Consider the following 19,165-nt stretch of genomic DNA (forward strand, 5'->3'; position numbering starts at 1 on the left):
CAATCAGGGTACGGCAATCACGGATTAGCCCGAGTGCTATTCAATTAGGGTCCATATATTTATACACTGCTTGCCTTTCCCGCCCCCAGAGCTCACCTCTACCTTCAATAGCCTCTGTACGCTCAGCCGGAAACGTTAAACGGACGCGTCGGTGCGTAATCCTTGCGTGCGGCGGTGGTATTCATGTAAAGGAAGGCAGCCAGTCCCCTTGGCCGGTACCAAGCGGGCAAGGGATTAGTTCGAAAAGCGCCCAATGAATAACGGTCCCATGAACATGAGCCCTGCTCGCCCTACCACCCTACTCCCTGCTCATTAGATGACAGTACCGAATTGTGGTTTTGGAATAACTGTGATTATTATCAGCATTTCCAATTATGCTAATTAGATCAATAAATTATTGTCCCATCGAACGGCAGTATGTGTGTGCCTGTGTGTGCTCGATGGTAATGGTATGTCGGCTGTATGTTCACCTTATTACAGCACGTACTCTACAGGTGCGCCTTCTACCACACGGGGGCATGCCAACCCGACACCGATATTTCGACAAATAATCCTCCAATTTCGAACCGTTTGCTGGGTGGGAGGGAGTGCGAGTGATAATTTTCGGGCAAAGCAACATAATTGGCTTATTGTTGCAGCATTGTTTAGGTAAATTCCCAGCCCTGCTTTGAGCTGCCTTTCCTACAGCGGTACACACATACACATAGACACAAAAAAGGTAGCAATTTGGAAATTTATGCTACCAACCCTGCCGGTTTCCGGGTGGGGAAGAGGGAAGTACAAATAATAGCATCCCGCCGAACGCTCAATAATCAATGTCCTTTCCCTCGCTTCCACCAGCCGCCAGCTCTTATCAGTGTAATATTTTTCTGCACCCTCAACCGTCGTCATCCGCCGAGTCACCCTCATGCTCATCCAAAACCAATCTCCGGACTCTGACAATGTGGAACGTGCCGTTCTATACCCTCCCCCCTGGTGCCTACATGCCTACCAAACTACATACGTTACCACCTCGTACGCAAAACGTATCTCCCCCCTGATGATGGTGCTGCTGCTGCCGTTCTCCCTGAACGGCCACGAATCCCTGAGCAAACAAGGATAAGAAAACTCGAAGGTGTGCGACCGTGCCTTGATTCAGCCAAAAATCACTATCCAAATATGGCAAGTCAGCAATAAGCTGGCAGGGCTGGCAACGGCATTACGCAACGGGGATGTCGGTGAACAGGGACAGCAGGGGTAGGTCAACAAACGATTCATAATTGGATTGGTGGCCATTCGAGCAGAAAAGACCTCACCACTCTCATCAGAATCGTTCATTATCGGCACTCGTTTTGGATCGGGGCGAGGACCAGATCGTATCGAACCGTTCGTTTATTTGTTTTCGCACCTCCGCGTACGTCCCCATTGTCGATGGGATTGATGAAGGGGAGGAGGAGAGGAGGGGGTATTCATAATCGATTGAAGCATGGAGCGGGAGGATGAATAGTCCATGGTGCTTCAAGCAATGGGGACGTCCTGGGGAGCAATGATGCGAGTGCATTATTCCGATTTATTAATACCAATGGCAGCTGTGGTAATGCTGTTCCGTTAATAAAATACTTATTATAAAAATTAGCAGTATAAAGTGTGTATTTTCTCTATTCAATCAAGGAACAAACATGAAACAAAATCAACAAATTACAGCTACGACCAAACGAATGGACCAACATTCTTTGAAAACAAAAGAAAAATGTCACGGTCGGTGGTCGGTCTCATATGAAGATTGAACCCACGACGGACATGTTGTTAAGTCGTGCCAGCTGACGACTGTACCAAGGGACCCGCCCAACGGAGCCTCACATTTGACAGCCACATTCAAACTTGACAATGACAGTTTCAGTTTTTACATGGTCATACTAGAGTTGGCAGCGTTCAATGGAGGGTTTACGACGCCAAAATAAAACTTAGCGAAAACCGATAACTAGTTTACTACAACGAATTGACTTGGAAAATCCTGTATTGTTTTCTTCAAACCCCTGAAGTCTCGTTTTTTTGTTATGTATCCCGTTAATAAATGGAAATTAGTTTTAAAACAATACACCATCCCTACTGTATCGCTAATCAATCAAAACAAACTATTTCACCCCTCAAAACACTACAACGGTTGGGTGAAATCTCTGAAAATCAACAAAATAACTAACACGGACACACACGGCGACGCTGAATACCATTACCATGAAATTTTATATTCAATCCCCGCACTCAAACACATAACTTAGCTAACTCCATCATTTGCCTTATCTTTTTGCCGTGTTAAAACACTTTTCCCCCACAATCACCACAACGGCGCTTAACTAAGTGAGTCGGATGCTTAAGGTATCATTTGGCACACCTGCAACGATTTCGATTCCGCACACACAAACGAAGACCAAAGGCTCGGAATAGACCGTACACATAACTTATGATTATTCACTCGCCGGAGTGTGGGGCGAAGTGGTGTGAGAATGGAGACAGGGGGAGGATTCTTATTACACACTTCATCCGCTTCCTTGCGAAAGGTTACAGCACAATCGGGACGATTAATATGGAGAATCGATACAATAAATCAACGTAAAACTTGAAGCGTTTTCACGCCACGTTAGCTCCAAAGTGTCTAACACACACAGAGAAGCAGCCCATTACAATATAATGGTGTGGACCCTTTCCGCTTTCTGGAAAACGTTCGGCAAGCATTATACGCGCAACCGGGACAGCATCCCCTGATAAGGTTGGTAGAAAGTGAACCGTTTCCCTCCGTAAGATATTTGCCTTGTGAAAAGCTTCCTCCCCCAGGGCTCGCCAAAAACAACGAGGCACGTGTGGCTGTTTATTAGTTGCCGCTACCATTACCGTCAATGCGAAAAGAAGCGAACATACTTGCAACACTACCAATTCCGCTGGGATAAAATGGGCATTTGCAGCCGTAAGAGCACGAATACCTCGCCGTGTGTGCCACACACATACACACACGCGCGCCAACGAGAATATGATGCTGCGCATCATCCTAATGAAATCAAATCGAATTAATATTTATCGATTACCCTTCACGGAAGCTGCAATCAGGCACATTCGATCGGAATGTACGGTGTGAAGGCAAAGTTCGTTCGAAAAAGGAGCGATAGGGAACACCTCGAACACCCGAGACGGGAGCAACAACGACAACAGCAAAAAAAAAAGCGCGGAAAGCGTGAGAATGCCAAGTGGCTCGATTCGACACAGTCGGATGAAAGCACTAAAGGACACTCGGCACGAATCTGCCAAAAACCCCTCGGGTCGTATGTGCGCCGATCATACGGAAATGTTGCGCGCAAAGCAGCCCGGGCCGTTCCCGGGCGATAATGATGATATCGAAGGCTTTTATCGTTCAATCGTGGTGGTGTGCTGGGCCGCATGGGAAATATCCGAGTACAATTCGAGAGTGTGGTGCACGCGCGTACGACAATGGCAGAGGCGCAGGATGCCAGAATCAGGTTCGCAAAACTGTCCCGATTAGATGATGTTGCGAGCAGGGTGTGGATTTGTGAGGGACGGTTGGCAGAAGAAATTTGGAACTGAATCTGGAGTACGAGATGCGACTGATTGAGGCGTTTTTTCCCGCAGAATTGCGCGTTGATTCCCTCTTCCTGTCCTGTTCGCCTGTCAACCAAGTGAAGTCTTCGATTCACACGAGTTATTGGCCTGGTGCTTTATGATGGTATAACGTTTAACGTAATCTGAATGGATATGATGCTTTCAACAGCCCATTGTATAACATTGTATAACAAAATTGTATAACAACTCTAACATTACAGGTATTTAAAACAATATTTAAAAAAAAACTTGAAGCTTTCACCAGAATCAGATTTCTGAAAAAAATGCTTTCAAAATATTGTTATTGATGTCTGTTAACAATGGGGATTAATTACAGCTAGGAATGAGGTGACTATAAACTGTTTCTAAAACAGAAATAAAATCAACACACTGAACACGAGTTTCACATAAAGGCTTTCTTACAAATCTAACTGCAAACCAAAAATACAAATACCTTCTTCTCAAATCAAGCTGGCGCAGACGTTCTAGCTTGGTTTCTAGATTTGTAGGTTCAATTATCTCTAGTTATTTCGGGAAAAAGGAGTCTTAATCTTCTGATTCCTGAAGCAAAGCTAAAATCATGTATTAAAAAAAAGCATTAAAAACAGAACATGTTCTTCATATTTAGATATGTATGACGGGAATAAATCCATCCAACATGTGTATGTATATCCACAATTAAATTAAATGTTATTTGGAGCAAAATTGATGAAAAATGCATAAGACATCATGTTCCGAGTAACGAAGCACATTTAATTTTCTATTTCGATTCAAAAGCTTCAGAAGCTAAAAGACAATTACAACACGGAAACTCGTCCTACTGTATTACAATGTCCTAATGTGTACAATGTATTCCTTAAAACGAAATTCACACGACATTACTTAAATATTATTTTTACTATGTTTACAGCTATGTTAAGATTTAAACATTTAAGAACTTTATATTTAATTGACTAGCGCAGTATATTATGGAAATGGAAAGTGGTGAGTTCTATAATTGGCGATCACTGTCACAATATCTATAAACAATCTAGAACTTCAATTTAAGTCAAAGTAGCATTTTGACCAGAAACTAAAACTAATTGCATCGTATGCAAAATAACGCCCCACACTGAACGACCAGCTCGCATTCACTACATATCAAACCAGCAATCGTCCTGCCGTGCCAGAGTGACACCGAAAAGTGTTATATTTTCTTCCCCTTCCACCGGGGCACTACTCAAGCACACCACAGACCACAGGTTCTGTCGCACCAGGCCAGAGAGAGAGTACGCCGCTTGAATGTGAGTGTTCGCGCAACGGGGGAAAGTGCCCGGCCGTACAACACACAATTCGTTCATCATTGCTCATTGAAAAAGCGACAACAACTTCCTCCCCCCCCAACCAGCAGGAGGGGCCGCCAGCGGTGGTGATGCAAACAATAGTGTTGCGCCTTAACGACGGAACTGAAGTGGCGGATGCTAGTATTATCCTTCTGCAAGCGTATCGCTTCGTTCCGGCGTACTACGGGGCGTGCATAATGCAAGCGGGGGAGAGGACAATTGCACTAATAATGTGCACTACCGACCGCCTGCCAAGCCGGATCATCATCATCGTTGTCCTCGTAGCAGTCGTCGTCGTCGTCGTCGGTCGTTGCGCGCTGCTCTATGAATCTCCGTTTTTGCGAACGCGCGCTGCCACCAGTAAGACCAGTGCAGAGTGGGCAGAGCGAGGTGTACCAAGCAGCAAGCAGACAAATTACTTTCAAACTCAACTGAATGAAATTAGTTTTTCCAGCACGAGATTGTTTGGAGCGGAGTGGCCGGTTGGAGCGAGTGACGGCACGGGACAAAACCGCCGGAAAGATTTCTTGTCGCATCCGTAACCGAAACCCGAGACTTCTCTTCCCCCTTCCTGTTGCCACCGTTCAATGCTGCCTGTCCTGCGCCCGCTTCTTACCGCTCTCCGCGCACCAACAAAAGGCTCACCGCACGGGCAACAGTTCCGGAAAAGTTCCGGCAAAAGTGCCTTCAGTTAGCAGATCGGAAAAAGGGGCCAAAAATTATTATGCATTTGCAATGAGCAGCCAAAGCGACGCAACGCAAACACACCGTTTTTTCAACCGTAGGATGCTCCGGGGGTCGTTGTAAAAATACAAACTCGGGAGCGTTACAAAAACGGTACAAACCGCTCCGAACCATCTCGGGGCAGCAGCAGCAGCAGAAAAAGCGAAAGCATACATACAACGCCAATTCTTTGTTTTTGTGTTTTGTTAAACTCGCCCAATAGGCAGTGTGAGTGAAATGGTGTCGCACAGAATTTGACCAGCGGAACCGACGCCGGAGCCAAGCCGAAAAACCTTCCGATGGCCGTTGCTTTTTACATCGTTTGGCAGGCGAGCGCGGGCGTGCACACACACGCAGACTCCATTAGGGCACTTTAACTGGTTCCACGCCTAGCACTAAGGCAAAGCCCTCTCCCCAGCATCATGATGGCATCGTTTCACATACACACACATACACACTAATACAAACTCAAATACAGCTGGTGGGGGAAAGAAAAACGCGCACCACAAGCTAGGCAATCCAGTAGAAATGGGAATGAAACTTGTTGAAAAGCCATTTATTTTTCATTATGAATAAAATTACTGAATTTTCCGCTCCGGATTGGCGGACCAGTGGGTTTGGGTGAAGCAGCACTCGGAATGTGTACTCATTTTTTGTGCCGCTATCCACTTGGTCTTATGTTCACATTCCCCAAACGAGAATATGGTTGGAATGTTGACCGCGCTTTTTTTTATTCTTCTTCGCCCACAGCCGAACGGTCTTGTGTGTAGTAACACAAGCATGGTTTGCTGCTGCCCCTTGTCTCCCTCAACAGGCAGGCTTGGGGGTGTGCCAAATAGGGGGATGAGAGTCAGTGCCAAATTAAACGCTGTTTGCGCTTTCTGCTGCCAATTTAGTGTACGCTGCCGGAAGTGAAGGATGCATTATGCATGTGTACGCTACGCTTTTGACCCACGACGATTCCGACAGTATGGTTGCCGCCGTGCGCGCACACCACGAGCGTGAATACAAACCTGCCCAATGGGTGTGGCGTGTGTGAGGCTTGCTGCTTATGTGTTGCTGCTTGAGCAATGTTTTCTGCCATTTCGGGCTGGAAGTTCATATACTCGTAGGGATCGGTAGGAGCTCATTTGTCTGCTGTAAATAGTGATATGAACATTTGTTTTTTTGTTTTTCTACGAACTTTTCCTTTTGTTTGTATTATGCTCTATGTTAAAAGGATGTACGATTCTGTTTAACATATTCTACCCAGCGAAATGTAAGCTGCAGGGACGCGTAACAGGACGAAGGATGTGGCACCCACAAAAGAGCTTTTCACTCAGCTCTTACAACTTTTCAGAAAATTTTACCTCAGTTTTGCTTCACAAAAGCAACCAAGGCAGCTAATTTCGCGCCAACGCAGATGAATTACCAAGAAGCTTTTGTAATGTATACCATTCAATGTTCGCCTCAAAACATCGTCGCAAGTTATTTTTTGAAACATTTCCTTGATTTTTTTTCAGAACCACTTTCAAGAAACCTTACACTTGATTTACTGCCACTACCGAAAATCGCATGAATGTTGTGCGTTAATTTTGGAAGATAAAGTTACTGCCCTACCCATTAGAACGGAAAGCCCGCCAATGGATGCATGCTTACCTTCCACCGTGCCGGTGTAGATCCGCGACAGATCGTAGTCCAGCGGGCCCTCGGTGTTCTCGATCTGGACGTCCCGGGAAAACACCGACCGCGGGTCCTCCCGCAGCACCAACCGGAACTCGCTGGAAAAAGGGGGAAAGAGGTTGAGTGCACCATTTAGTTGCTGGGGAACGCAAGAGACAAACTACCGACACTAATCTCCCAAACACTCCCAATAGCGGCTTGTTGCGGCTGCGGTGACGTGGAAACTTTTCACATCTAAACTTGTACCGGCCAAACCGTACCGACGGTTTGCTGTAAATACCATTGGCCCTGCAAGCAGATACAGCGGCCGTCGTGTGATAACTTATTACCGCCTCTCGTCTTCTGCAGCCTATCGCTCGGTCCACCATCGTGGAAAGTCTGTTCGCTTCGCTCGTTGGATTTTAAGTCGCTTCATTTTATGGAAGAAGAATGGGCTCCGGTAGGACATCCAGGTCTAGCCCTAACGCACCGCAACTGTGTCAGTGTGTTGTCGCGCACAGCGCGAGAAAACTCCGGGTACGGTTCTAGCATCTAGGCGAAAAGAAGATGTATAAAATAAACACCAAACTTGCCCAACCAACCAAGTGTGTTGGCAGTACGGTGCGAAAAGTTTTCCCAACCGTTTCTCGCCTCGCACATACTACCAAAATCGCGACGCGTTAGCCACTTGCCACTAGCCTCAGGCCAGGCCTTCTACCTTCCTCCAAGGTTCCCTGCCCATTAGCCCCTCCCCGGGCCAGCCTCACCGGAAACTTATGTCGCCGGAAAACTTTCCTCGCTCGGTCCAAAAATCAAACTTTCCGGCACATCACCGCACCCGCCAGCTGTAAAACAGGCATTGGAGAAGTGGGCTTTATCGGGGTGACCAGCTGCTGCCAGGGCGGTTTTTGGCAGGCCCGATACTGCTCTTTCTTCCGACAACGGGAACGGGTTTTGGTGGGTCCCTCGTCCCCCGTAAGGGCCACACAAAACCATAAAAGAATGTGAAAACTTTGCCTCAATGTAGCACGCCCGTGTAACGAAGACATTACCCGGTGTCGTGCAAAATTAATCACACCGAACAGGATCGGTTGGGTTCTTCGATGGTTGCAAAACATACGTGTTTGGTGGTTGGAGCAATTGTGTTTGTGCTAGAGCTAGGCAAGTTCCAAGCCGTGTCACCCCGCCGTCGAAGATGAGCACCGTTTCTGGAGGCGCACAACAAACACTAAACAAATCCTAGTCTACAGACAGAACCAAACACAATGTGGTGCCTGTCGCTTCGCAAAGAGTGTTTGAACTTCTTCTTTGCCCTTTTGGGCTGCCCGAATAGATACTAACATAGTCGCACTCCAATATTTCGTTGTATCACTACTTTGTACACATTCATTCCGCATCGCAGTAGTTGGCACAACAACGATCGTGGCCCGGTGGACCCATCTCTTCCTGCTAACCGGCAGCTAATCAGTACTGGCAACTACAATGTGCTTTGACCAGCAACTGTGTGTGTGTGTGTGTGTGTGTGTGTGTGTGTGTGTGTGTGTGTGTGTGTGTGTGTGTGTGTGTGTGTGTGTGTGTATGACACATAACACATGTACACAACATCCCTGGTCGCCGATACGGAGCAACTCTTGCGTTCTACGCTACGCCCTGCAAGGTACGACTCGCATGCAGGGCGGCTTTAATGAAAATGACTCTCCGAGTGCTGCCCGTGCCTCGTGCGCAGACAGAGGCCTGCAGAGCAGGCTGAAGTCGGTAAATAGCATCGAGTGCAACATCTGCCAACCTCCCATCCAAATGAACCGTGTGGAGGGAGTTTCCCCTATCAAGTGTGTGCACACACCGGGGGTTGAACTGTATTGCTCCTCATCGTCGCATTGCGAATCTTGCTTCCGCTGTCGATGTCCTCCGCCTGTCGATGCAACTGTGTCGATGTTGACCAAAATTTCATGCGACGACAACGACGATGACGACGACGAGGACGATAGCACATCGTCGCTAACCGGAAACTTTTCGTCATGGTCATGCCGTGGTCATTCCGGTCGACATGGGGCTGAAAGCCATCGAACTGGGCTGACGGGGCTGTGAGGCAGCGAATGGTCAGTGCGGCTCAACGAGTGAGTGAATAATGTTGCAACTGATTGGGACGAGGCTTCTTCTCCCCCGGCTTGCGGCTGCGGCACGAGTGTCGTTCGGTTGCCGCTCCGGATTGGATGTGAAATTGTTTTAATACAAATGAAAGAAAACTAATGGCACAATTTGTTTCGTGCAGTTGGTCGGTGGTTTGCCTGTCAGCCGGTTGCAACACGACGACGGTCGACCGGAACCTGCACGCTCGATCCGTGCTGCAGCAGAGGAGCGTTCGTGGAGCCACGGGACAGGATACCTTGCGAGCGGAAGTTGGCTCGTTTGAAAAACGCTGCAGTCGACATTCGACAAGAAGAAGCTAGGGACACAAAATATTGGGAACATTTGTTGTCGCTATCAATTAACGAGGGGAAATGTTTCGCCCCAAAATAGTATTTGTTTTTGGTTAAGTGTGTGCTAAATGATGAAACTTGTTTTGTAGTCGAATTTACAAACCAATACAAACTATTGTACAAAAATATGAAAATAAAGTGCATTTGCATACTCGATTCTCTGTGTTTTAATTAAGGTGCTGCACTGTTGTCTTCGGTCTGCAGCTACTAGCCATCAGAGCAACACCGAACCCCCAACCGCCTACAAGTATGCAATCCGCAATGCATCCGCATATGAAAAGTTTCCATTATCTCCCTGGTTTTGAAATTTCATTTTAAATTTCATAAAGTATAAAAGCTCAATTGTGCCGCGAATGTTTAGTTTTTGTAGCATAATTACACAAACTTTTACATATTTTATAAATGTACACAAACAAAAATATTATAACAAACAAACGCATTGAGTCTACTCTTCATTTCTGCCTATACTTACCGATCATGAGCCCGAAAGTTTAACCGCACCACATTGGCTGGACCGTACGCGGCGGAACCATGCTCGTAGTTGATGCTCCGGCGGCGCCTTCGGTGCTGCTCGTGGTGCTGGTGGGCCACATCTAGCAGACCGCGGTCGAAACGGGCTGGTTCCCAGTACCGAATGAACGGGTTGATCGTCGAATCGGCTCCTCCAGATGCCAAGGTTGGTACTGCGAAGAAAATATAAGAACAAACAAACACAATGTAACAAATCTGTGGCGCAAAAGGTATGAGTGGTACGGTAGCATATCGGTTCAGCAGCCTCATCGGGGACACTCGATGACCGGAAGGTAATAATTACACGCCGGCTTGAACGACCAGTGTTCAGCTATTTACAATTCCAGCGTACGACCAAAACCACCCAAAACCGAGCATGCGAAAGACATTAGCCCGTTCTTTCCGACTGCTCCGCTACCTTCACATGCATCATAATTAGCTCTCTATCTCTCCCTTTATCTCTCTCACTCGCAGCGCTGTCAAATGCAACAAAATCGAACCCTCGCGCGAAGAGGAAGCGATCGCACACGTGGGAGGCCGCCCGAAGGCATGCATAAATTTTAATCCACCAGACACAATTACAGGATATGCATCGCGATAAGCGGCACGCAGTCGCAGACAATCGTTACATCCGCTTTTCTGCTAGTATGGGTAGCGTGGCAGGCATACAAAGCCACTATCACACACACGGATAAGACGTGTAGATAAAAATTCGATAAGCAGCTTAATACATACACGATGAGGTTAACAGGGAACAGGTTCGGTGTTTGGTGCTCAATAAATGAAGCATTTTAAACACTGCACGTTCTTGCACACGTATAAAATAACACAAAAAAGACTCCGAGCCGTTTGCATTAATTGGTAAGTAAAATCTTTTCACACACATCTGGTTGATTTGTTGTGAAAGAATGTTTAGTGCAAGGCAGAATTAGTAATAATTTTTTATGCAACAAATTGGGGTATAAATTTAAAAGCATCTGCGTTCGGTCATCCGATTGCTGTTTCGGGGTATACTTAACCTAATTAATGTCATCTAACGCAAACGAACGAGGCAACAGTCTTTTTAGTTTCCGGATCATCCAACCAATGTAACAATTGAACAGACATCGCGAACCTTTCACGCGGTCTGTTTGTGCCCTGCAATCCTACCGCCCAGCCCAGCCAAACGCTCGTGAGCCGACAGCAAACAGATTCTAAAGAGTCCAAATTTGCTGTACATATCATTTCATTATGTTCCCGTTTACCAATGGCAACGCCCCAGCATGCAGCATGATGTAAATTAAATTCCCTAGCAGCGTGCATTTTCGCTACTGGAACGTACTCATCTCGGTATCATGCCAATTGCGAACACTACTCGTGCTTGTAGTATCCGACACACAGTCAACAAAATCTGGCAGGATTGAAATTACATTACGCACTAGCATTCACACATCCGCCCCTTCGCGCCGTAACAGTTTTGTTAGCTCCGGCAGAACCCCAGATGTGTGTCATCGTCGATGCTGCTTACCGGGCGGCCTTGTGGTAGTACTAGCTCGATGTACTAACAGGATTATGCATCGTTCCTTCTTGAGCATTCGTACCGAACCCGAAAATAGAACCCGCCGGCGCGAAATCACGCGCTTCCCAGGTGAAGTACATCTTCCGGAAATTCCAGAGAGCCAGAACCAATACGCTGAGAAAATAGGGCAAACGAGCAGATTTAGTGCGGAAGTAAAGTATGCTGGGTGGAGCGAAGAGTTCATTGATTGACTGATTTGTTCTACTTCATCACACACCCACACTACAGAACGGGATGATGGTACGGTTTTGCTCAGCTAGATTCGAGAACGATAACGGGATGAAAACGCGTGAACAGTGAATTTCGAATGAACAGATCGCAAATCATTTCATTACAGACCTGCAAGAAATAAATCTATTGTTTGATTCGACTAATCCTGGAATTCGTTAAACTCTTTAATACCTTCCCTGTCTTTCGAGTCGAGTTGAAACTGTTACAAACTTGTTTCAAATGTTACCTCGCCCGTATACCTGGGCTGAAAACCCCAAACCATAACTAAAAATAACACTAAAAGCAATATTTGAGTCAATCACAACGAGTCGAAACTTGGTGAGCTCGTGTAATAAAGTCTCCATTACCAGCTCAAAAGCAAGGCAAACTACGCCGCATAAAATAACAACGTGAAACAGGCCAACAGTCGTCAATAACACTCAGAACCGGTGCGCATGTTTTAGCCCATTCCGGCATTGGTCGAATGGCCAAAGGACAGGCTTTATTAATCGCGCGCCCACTTTCGCGCGAACTCCATCCATCGGAAGCCTCTCCTTCACTCAACGGAAGCGGCTAACTCATTTCAGCAAACTGCTCTTGATCGAGCGAAAGTGAACTAATTTCGCGTGCTTTCGAGCTGCTTGCGAGGGAAGAGATGTGTGTCGACGCTCTACGGTACACCGTTTTGACACACTGTAACATGGTGCGCGGAGATATTAAAATTCTTCTTCCCACCACCAGCTCATCAGATTTTTAATTTAGAATATATGAGTTTTCGATGAACACATTTTGGACACGTCATGATGTCCGTCAGATTGGTGCGATGTTGAAGAGATCCCATTTTCGTTTTGAAACATCATCTATGCTGTAACGAATTCTAGTTCGCTTCAGCGTTACGACTCCAGCTCACAGGCGAACAATGCTGTATAAATGCAAAGCAGAATGCTGATGTACATGAAAAACGAATAGCCCACCATTAGAACATCGACAGCCCCACCACACCATCCCCCGGACTGGTTACCGTCCACAATCTGCTCTATCTCGCTGATACCTCTATTCTGAATTCAAACACAAGGATCAGAACACCACCTGAGTAACGAATGACCCGCCATACATAAATAAGCCCCAGTTATACGCAATAACCGTCATGGTCCCGCCGCTTGTAACCAGCAGGACAACGACATTAACGTCCATCGTTCACTTTGACCCATTCACTTGAACGACAACGCTTTACTATATCCTGGGGCAAAAAGAATGTCCTTCTTTATGATGACTGGAATTCTGATATCTCGGCTCTCGTCGTCGTCGTGTCGCTCTGTCGTCATTATATATTGTTATCTCATCGCATCTAATCGCGGCGCTTTGTGGCAAGAACGCTCTGTGCGCGAATGTCAGGTTCGTAACCTTCACCTCCTTCCGTGCCGTCCTTGCGGGTGAATTCCTTCCATTAGAAAGACTCGCAACAATGCGAATGACGCACAGCGTCCACGAAGATACGCTTCCCCGGAGTAAGCGCTTTGAGCGAAACCAAAGCCAAATGATGTCATTCGCAACTGGCAACAGATGAACCACCAGCGAGTAGAGTTTAATGGTCGTGTACAAGGGAGTGAAGAAGCAGCACAAAAAACTGCAGAAAACAATCAATCGGTTGATGAACGCTACACGCATCTGACTCGTCTTGTCGTCTGGGAAACCGTCGTTTCCGAATGTCATCCAAGTTCAAGGTGGTCTGCCCGTGTCGGCCCAAGACACAAAGACGACCGCAGAACGACCGTATGCCGGTTCGGAAGTACAAAATCGATACGCAATAATTTGTCACTTCCTAGTTGGATTGACGACTGATGAAGAGATGAAATTGAGAATGATTCGCCGGCGACCGTTTCAAGATCGTTTGCGCTCGATCGTGATTCAATTAACATTCTTTCGCAAAACTTACTGACGCACTGTGCTTACCTTACCGTGACGTTGGCGTCACTGACTCTTGCAATAATGCATGAACTGTTGAAACTAAATATCTTCTACGAGCTACGATCAACAGAAATGTCAAACAAAACGCACGGTTTGTCAAGGTCAAGGCGCCACGATCGTGTACCCCATGTCCATGTCCATTCTCCACAGCAAGCGGTGAAATGTAGCGCTCCAGCGACCGTAATCTCCGGCCGACCTCGTCCGCCAACCAGTGCTTGAACGAGTGTTCGAGTGGCCGCCTTTTGCGCATTCATCAACACCTCGTCTCAGCTGCGTTATGCTCTACATACGCGCTCAACGCTCTACACACCGTCGGGCTTAAATGCGTTACCAAATCTCGATTCGATTGCGAATGAATAAGCAGATAGCACGTGCAACGATTAATGCAACATTACACAGCAGTAGCAGAAGCAGCAGCAATAACATCATCGAAAGCTTTTCCTTTTATTTCGCTAAGCGACGAGCGAAGAGGAAATAAGCGCAACGGAACGAAACACGGTCCATAATAGATAGAGGACATGATAAGTGGATGGGTCCCGCGGATGGTGTACGGGGGGATCAAGCCGCCATTAACCAGTAGTGCCAGTCACCCACAAAACTTGATTCGCACACAAGCACGTCCAATTAAACCGATAATGAGCTGACGTTATCTCTGGCCGGTTTTATTATTTGGGGTGAGCTTTCGCTTTCTCCGCCGTCCCGCGAAAGCACCGGGTGCGCCGATGCTGCTCCACAGCCCAAAGATGGATGATGGCTCCACAATCTGCCGAAGCTCTTTTGTTGTAGCCGTGCCCTCCTGCTAGTGCTTTCCAACCCTCGTTTCCCCCAGCATTATGTTCGATTGTTTTCGTCGTTGACAAAAGAGGTGAAAACGGTGCTTAGAAGGTGCTGCCTTCATACCTTCACCGAGAGGGAAAGCGAACGCCGCTGGGACTCGTAACGCCACCCAAAACAAAGCGTCTGATAAGACAGCGGCAAGGAACGTCTTTAGCAGAAACCGATAATGTGCCCTCTTCCCCACAACAGTGGATGGCCTCTTTTACCAAGGCAGACACGGCTTCTTTCCTTTGTTTGCAAAACCCCTGCACACAGATTATTTGGCTTTTACTGCTCGCTCTTTGTTGGCCGAACGGATGGAGAGGATGGAAGGATGACTTCAATCAAAACGTACGCGCTTAAGAAGTACCCTTCAAGCGCTGCTCTTGTCTAGGAACAATTAATTGAGCTCGATAATTACGGGACAAGAATCAACCCGCGCGCGCACAAGCGGGCGAGCTTTTATTCACGGTTCTGGGCTAGTGATGTGCTCTTTGGAGCGCACCCACAATTTCGAGTTCGACTCCGGTTATTGTTAGTCTTATTACGACTCCGTCAAAATCGGAACCACTAATCGTCCGACAAGATCGTTGTCGTCCGGAGACGAATTCAGAGTCATCCGGAGTTAGAGTCGTCGAGAGTCGGACTCGGAGTCGGAATCGTCCAGACTCTTCCGGAGTCAGATTCGAAGTCGTCCGGAATCGAAGTCGACCAGAGTCGGAGGCGTCCGGAGTCGGCATCGACCGGAGTCAGACGGAACCAGAATCTTCGGCATTTCGGCATTTCGTTTCGTTTAGTTTTTTCATCTTTTGCTTTGCGCCTGCACTTCGTAAACATGCTTTTATTTCTAAGAACAGCACTTAGGGATGACAGCTTTGCTTTGTGATGGCATCCTTGCACCGACCGTCGTGGACCCCGACACTGACCGACCTCGGCCGGCTCCAGTCGATTCCCACCGACTCCAGATGACTCCTAATCCGGACGACTTCAAACAGCTTTGGACGACTCCGGACCAGCTCGAACGGATCCAGACGATTCCGGACGACTCCGGATAATGCTGGGCGAACCTACCTTTCAAATCCGGTTACGAAGTTATCAGAGTCGGCACGCATTCCACTCCTGATTATAACTAACTACTTGTGACGGTCGTGAACTTCATTCTGAATTCGTGACCATTTTAAAGAAAGCATCTTGTACGGAAGCATCTTGTACGAAAGCATTCTAATACTTAGATTGAGACGAACAGTGCTTCTCTTTTCGCTACTAGAACCGTACTGATTCAAATACAACTCGTTAAATCCTTACGTAGGCTACGTCTGGTACCATTATATGTAAAAGTCAGGAGGAATACAATCAGCAAACATGCACCAATCACAGACATACACTCAAAAAACCGCATAAAACTCACAAAAATAACGCTGAAGGTGGAATCAATACTTTCACGCTACAGTTACGGAATGAACCATCCGGAATTTTCCTTTGCCGTCATCTGTACTATTTTCCGCTTGTCCTTGAATTTTCCTTTTTTCTACCCTACTTCACCTCCTACTCTCCCTGGCCTTGAATATTCTTTCTCTATTTAGCCAGTTGATCGAAAATAAATCTAGCGGTTCTTTGCTTCATTATCTTGCGGGAAATACTCGCAAGTGGGAGTAAGCACGATCATCAAGCGGTACATAACGTTCGCGATAAATAACTGTGTGCGTGTGGACCGAGTTGAAGATGAATGGCGGTGCTGTGTAACCCACCGCTCCGATAAATCGATTTATTGTGACAGTGGAAAGAGCGAAAAGCTGACGGCAAAGTAATAATTATTCGTCGAACAAGTGTTGGAACTAACTCGGGCAAACTTTAGTTTTCCAGCGTATGTGCCCCGCTGTTCGAGCCATTCATGGTGACGTAAAGTGCCGATGGGAATTATTTGTTCTTCCCAACCTTATCAAAAGCGTCTTGCGGGAAGGTCTGGTTAGTAGGCGAAGTGTCAAAGACTCTGTCTAAAATTCCACAATTTGTTTTTTTTCTGCTACGACCCAGCGACTCTTGCCCTTAAATCCTTCGCGTTGCCTGTCGGAAAAGCTCATCACGTAACAGGTCCTTTTACAAATAGTCAATTGGTTAATACCCATTTCGTTCCTTTGCCTATCCTACTTCCTAAAATTGTTGTACATCCTTATTCTAAGACCAATAAAATGATTTTATAAACCTCGGTAATTAAAAACAATTTTACTTTTGTCCTATCGTTAGCTGTTAATGTACACGTACATCAAATTATGTACACACGAAGCAAGCACACAGCAATCATATACGTATTTTGAATGTAAATTACTAATCTGGCATTTGCCACAACAACGAGCAAAGCTCAAAATCGAAAAAAACCCAACAACACCCGATCGCCCCCAGCATTTGTTTGTCCTGCTGTTCATTTTGCATTTCATTTCAGTGCCGGCAAAAGGGCAAGCAGAGCAGCTAATCAAAATTATGCTTTGCCTATGAATAACATCCAACAAGATTGCTACTTCGGGCCATTAACAATACACAGTGTGAAATTGTACTTGGCACAATAGCAACATAACACGTACAGAAATACCGATTGCTAAACAAAAAACACGAATATTAATTAAAATCTTAATTAACTGACGGACTATAAATGGAACTCGCTGTAAATATGGAGCGAATAATACGAATGGCATTTTTGGCGTGTCCTCCATTTTGCAGATTTGTAGAATTTCTGTCGCATAGATATTTTGTTTGTATCGAATGGGGGCCATTACACGACTGACACAACGCAGAAACCCCTCAACATCCCAGAAAACCCCTCACATTCAACAAAACACACCTCGAACCGACGTCACTCGGGTGTGATTTTTAATTTATTGCACACCTCAACAATCAACCTGCCAATCGGTGTACTTTGCACCCGGCACCCCAATTGAGTGCATCCATCGCCGGATAAACCCCGGAGCAACAACAGCAACCGCGAGCCACCCCTCCGAATAGGTGGCTTTACATCACCGAATGTCGAGTAGCCAAACCTTCGACACGCACACACACACACACACCCATGGGCAAGAAGCATCGCACGGCCGCGCTGATGAGTGTTAATAATTAAAATCATCAATTAACCCGATTCCCGGTGCTTCCGGAAGCCACCAACGGGTGCGCGGACGCAGCGCACCAACATGAAACATTCACGTACAAATAATGTAGCCACTGTTATTGGCGCAGAACACAAACACACCTATCACCGGCAGGGGCAGTAGTGTGTGTCAACAGGGCGGGATTGGCCGAACCGAGAGCGGGAAGTATTATTCTCCCCCAGCCAGTACACACATCGTGCCTGTGCGACACAGTGTGGCATTTGATGAACTGCTACCCACCACGCGATGGAGCGTACATCCGGTTTTGCCAGCTTCACACTTGCCGGGGCTGGGACTCATAATGTTGAAATCGTTGAATAAATTATTTAAATACAATTTCTGCGATGCATACGCTTTGTGTGCAGCTCCACGGGGGATTATTAAAAAAAAAACACACACACACACTCACACATATCAGCAGTGGGAAGAGAGTGAGAAGAAGCGTGCTGTTTGTAAAACGAACGGGAATTGTCTTTTTTCTGTTTTTTAATAGCATAGATAATTGTACACTCCTCGCTGGATTTTGTTTCAATATTAAATCCGAACTGAACTTGACAGGCACGAATGCATGGCGATATTCTTTTACAAATTCTTTTTATGATTATTATTTATTATTTATTCCGATATCGTAATAATTTTGAGAACAGTGTATACATAAAAGTACTATAAATTTCACGGAAAATATGCTAAAATCAATAACTCACCACAAAACCGTCAGATAAACTAACACATTGTTTTAAAATAATCATCAGAGCAATGGGACGCAGTTCCCTAATTTTCCACCCAAAATCATACCCAACTAACATCAATCAATGGTGCGCCAACGCGGCCGACGGTACAAATCGAAACCAAAAATTAAGCCCAACATGGCGCGCCCCTCTCTCGAACGAATCGGCTCAGCTCGGCCGTGGAAAACAGCGCGGAAAACATACACACAACACACCAAATCATCTGCATCCGTGGAAGCGGTGCTGAAGAATGTGTCATGGCTACCGGTTTCGCTCCCGGCTACACATCGTCCTCGTGTACATCGAATCCTGTCACGTTGCAAACTTCCCACCAGGAACGTGCCAAGCATAGCAGATCAGGCAACCCTGAGGTCACACGGCGCACACCCGCAAGCACAGAGACGATACAACAACAACAAAAAAAACACAGCACAAGAACCTGTGTCTGCCGTTCTGTCCGTTCGGTCCGAAACACGCACTCGAT

General features: G+C 46.5%; 1 protein-coding gene across 3 annotated transcripts in view; it reads right to left on the minus strand.

The window, feature by feature from the left end:
• The window catches only part of LOC120948706 (uncharacterized), a 175,032-nt gene that overhangs the window by 100,959 nt on the left and 54,908 nt on the right, over positions 1-19,165 (minus strand). For all 3 annotated transcript variants that reach the window (XM_040365341.2, XM_040365342.2, XM_049610961.1), the window contains 2 exons: positions 10,227-10,437; positions 7,272-7,393 (listed from right to left, as the gene is read on the minus strand). In XM_040365341.2, the coding sequence (XP_040221275.2) occupies positions 7,272-7,393; positions 10,227-10,437 (333 nt within the window). The remainder of the gene's footprint in view (positions 1-7,271; positions 7,394-10,226; positions 10,438-19,165) is intronic.

Source organism: Anopheles coluzzii, chromosome 2, assembly GCF_943734685.1.
Source record: "Anopheles coluzzii chromosome 2, AcolN3, whole genome shotgun sequence".
In the NCBI taxonomy this organism is placed as follows: Eukaryota; Metazoa; Arthropoda; class Insecta; order Diptera; family Culicidae; genus Anopheles; species Anopheles coluzzii.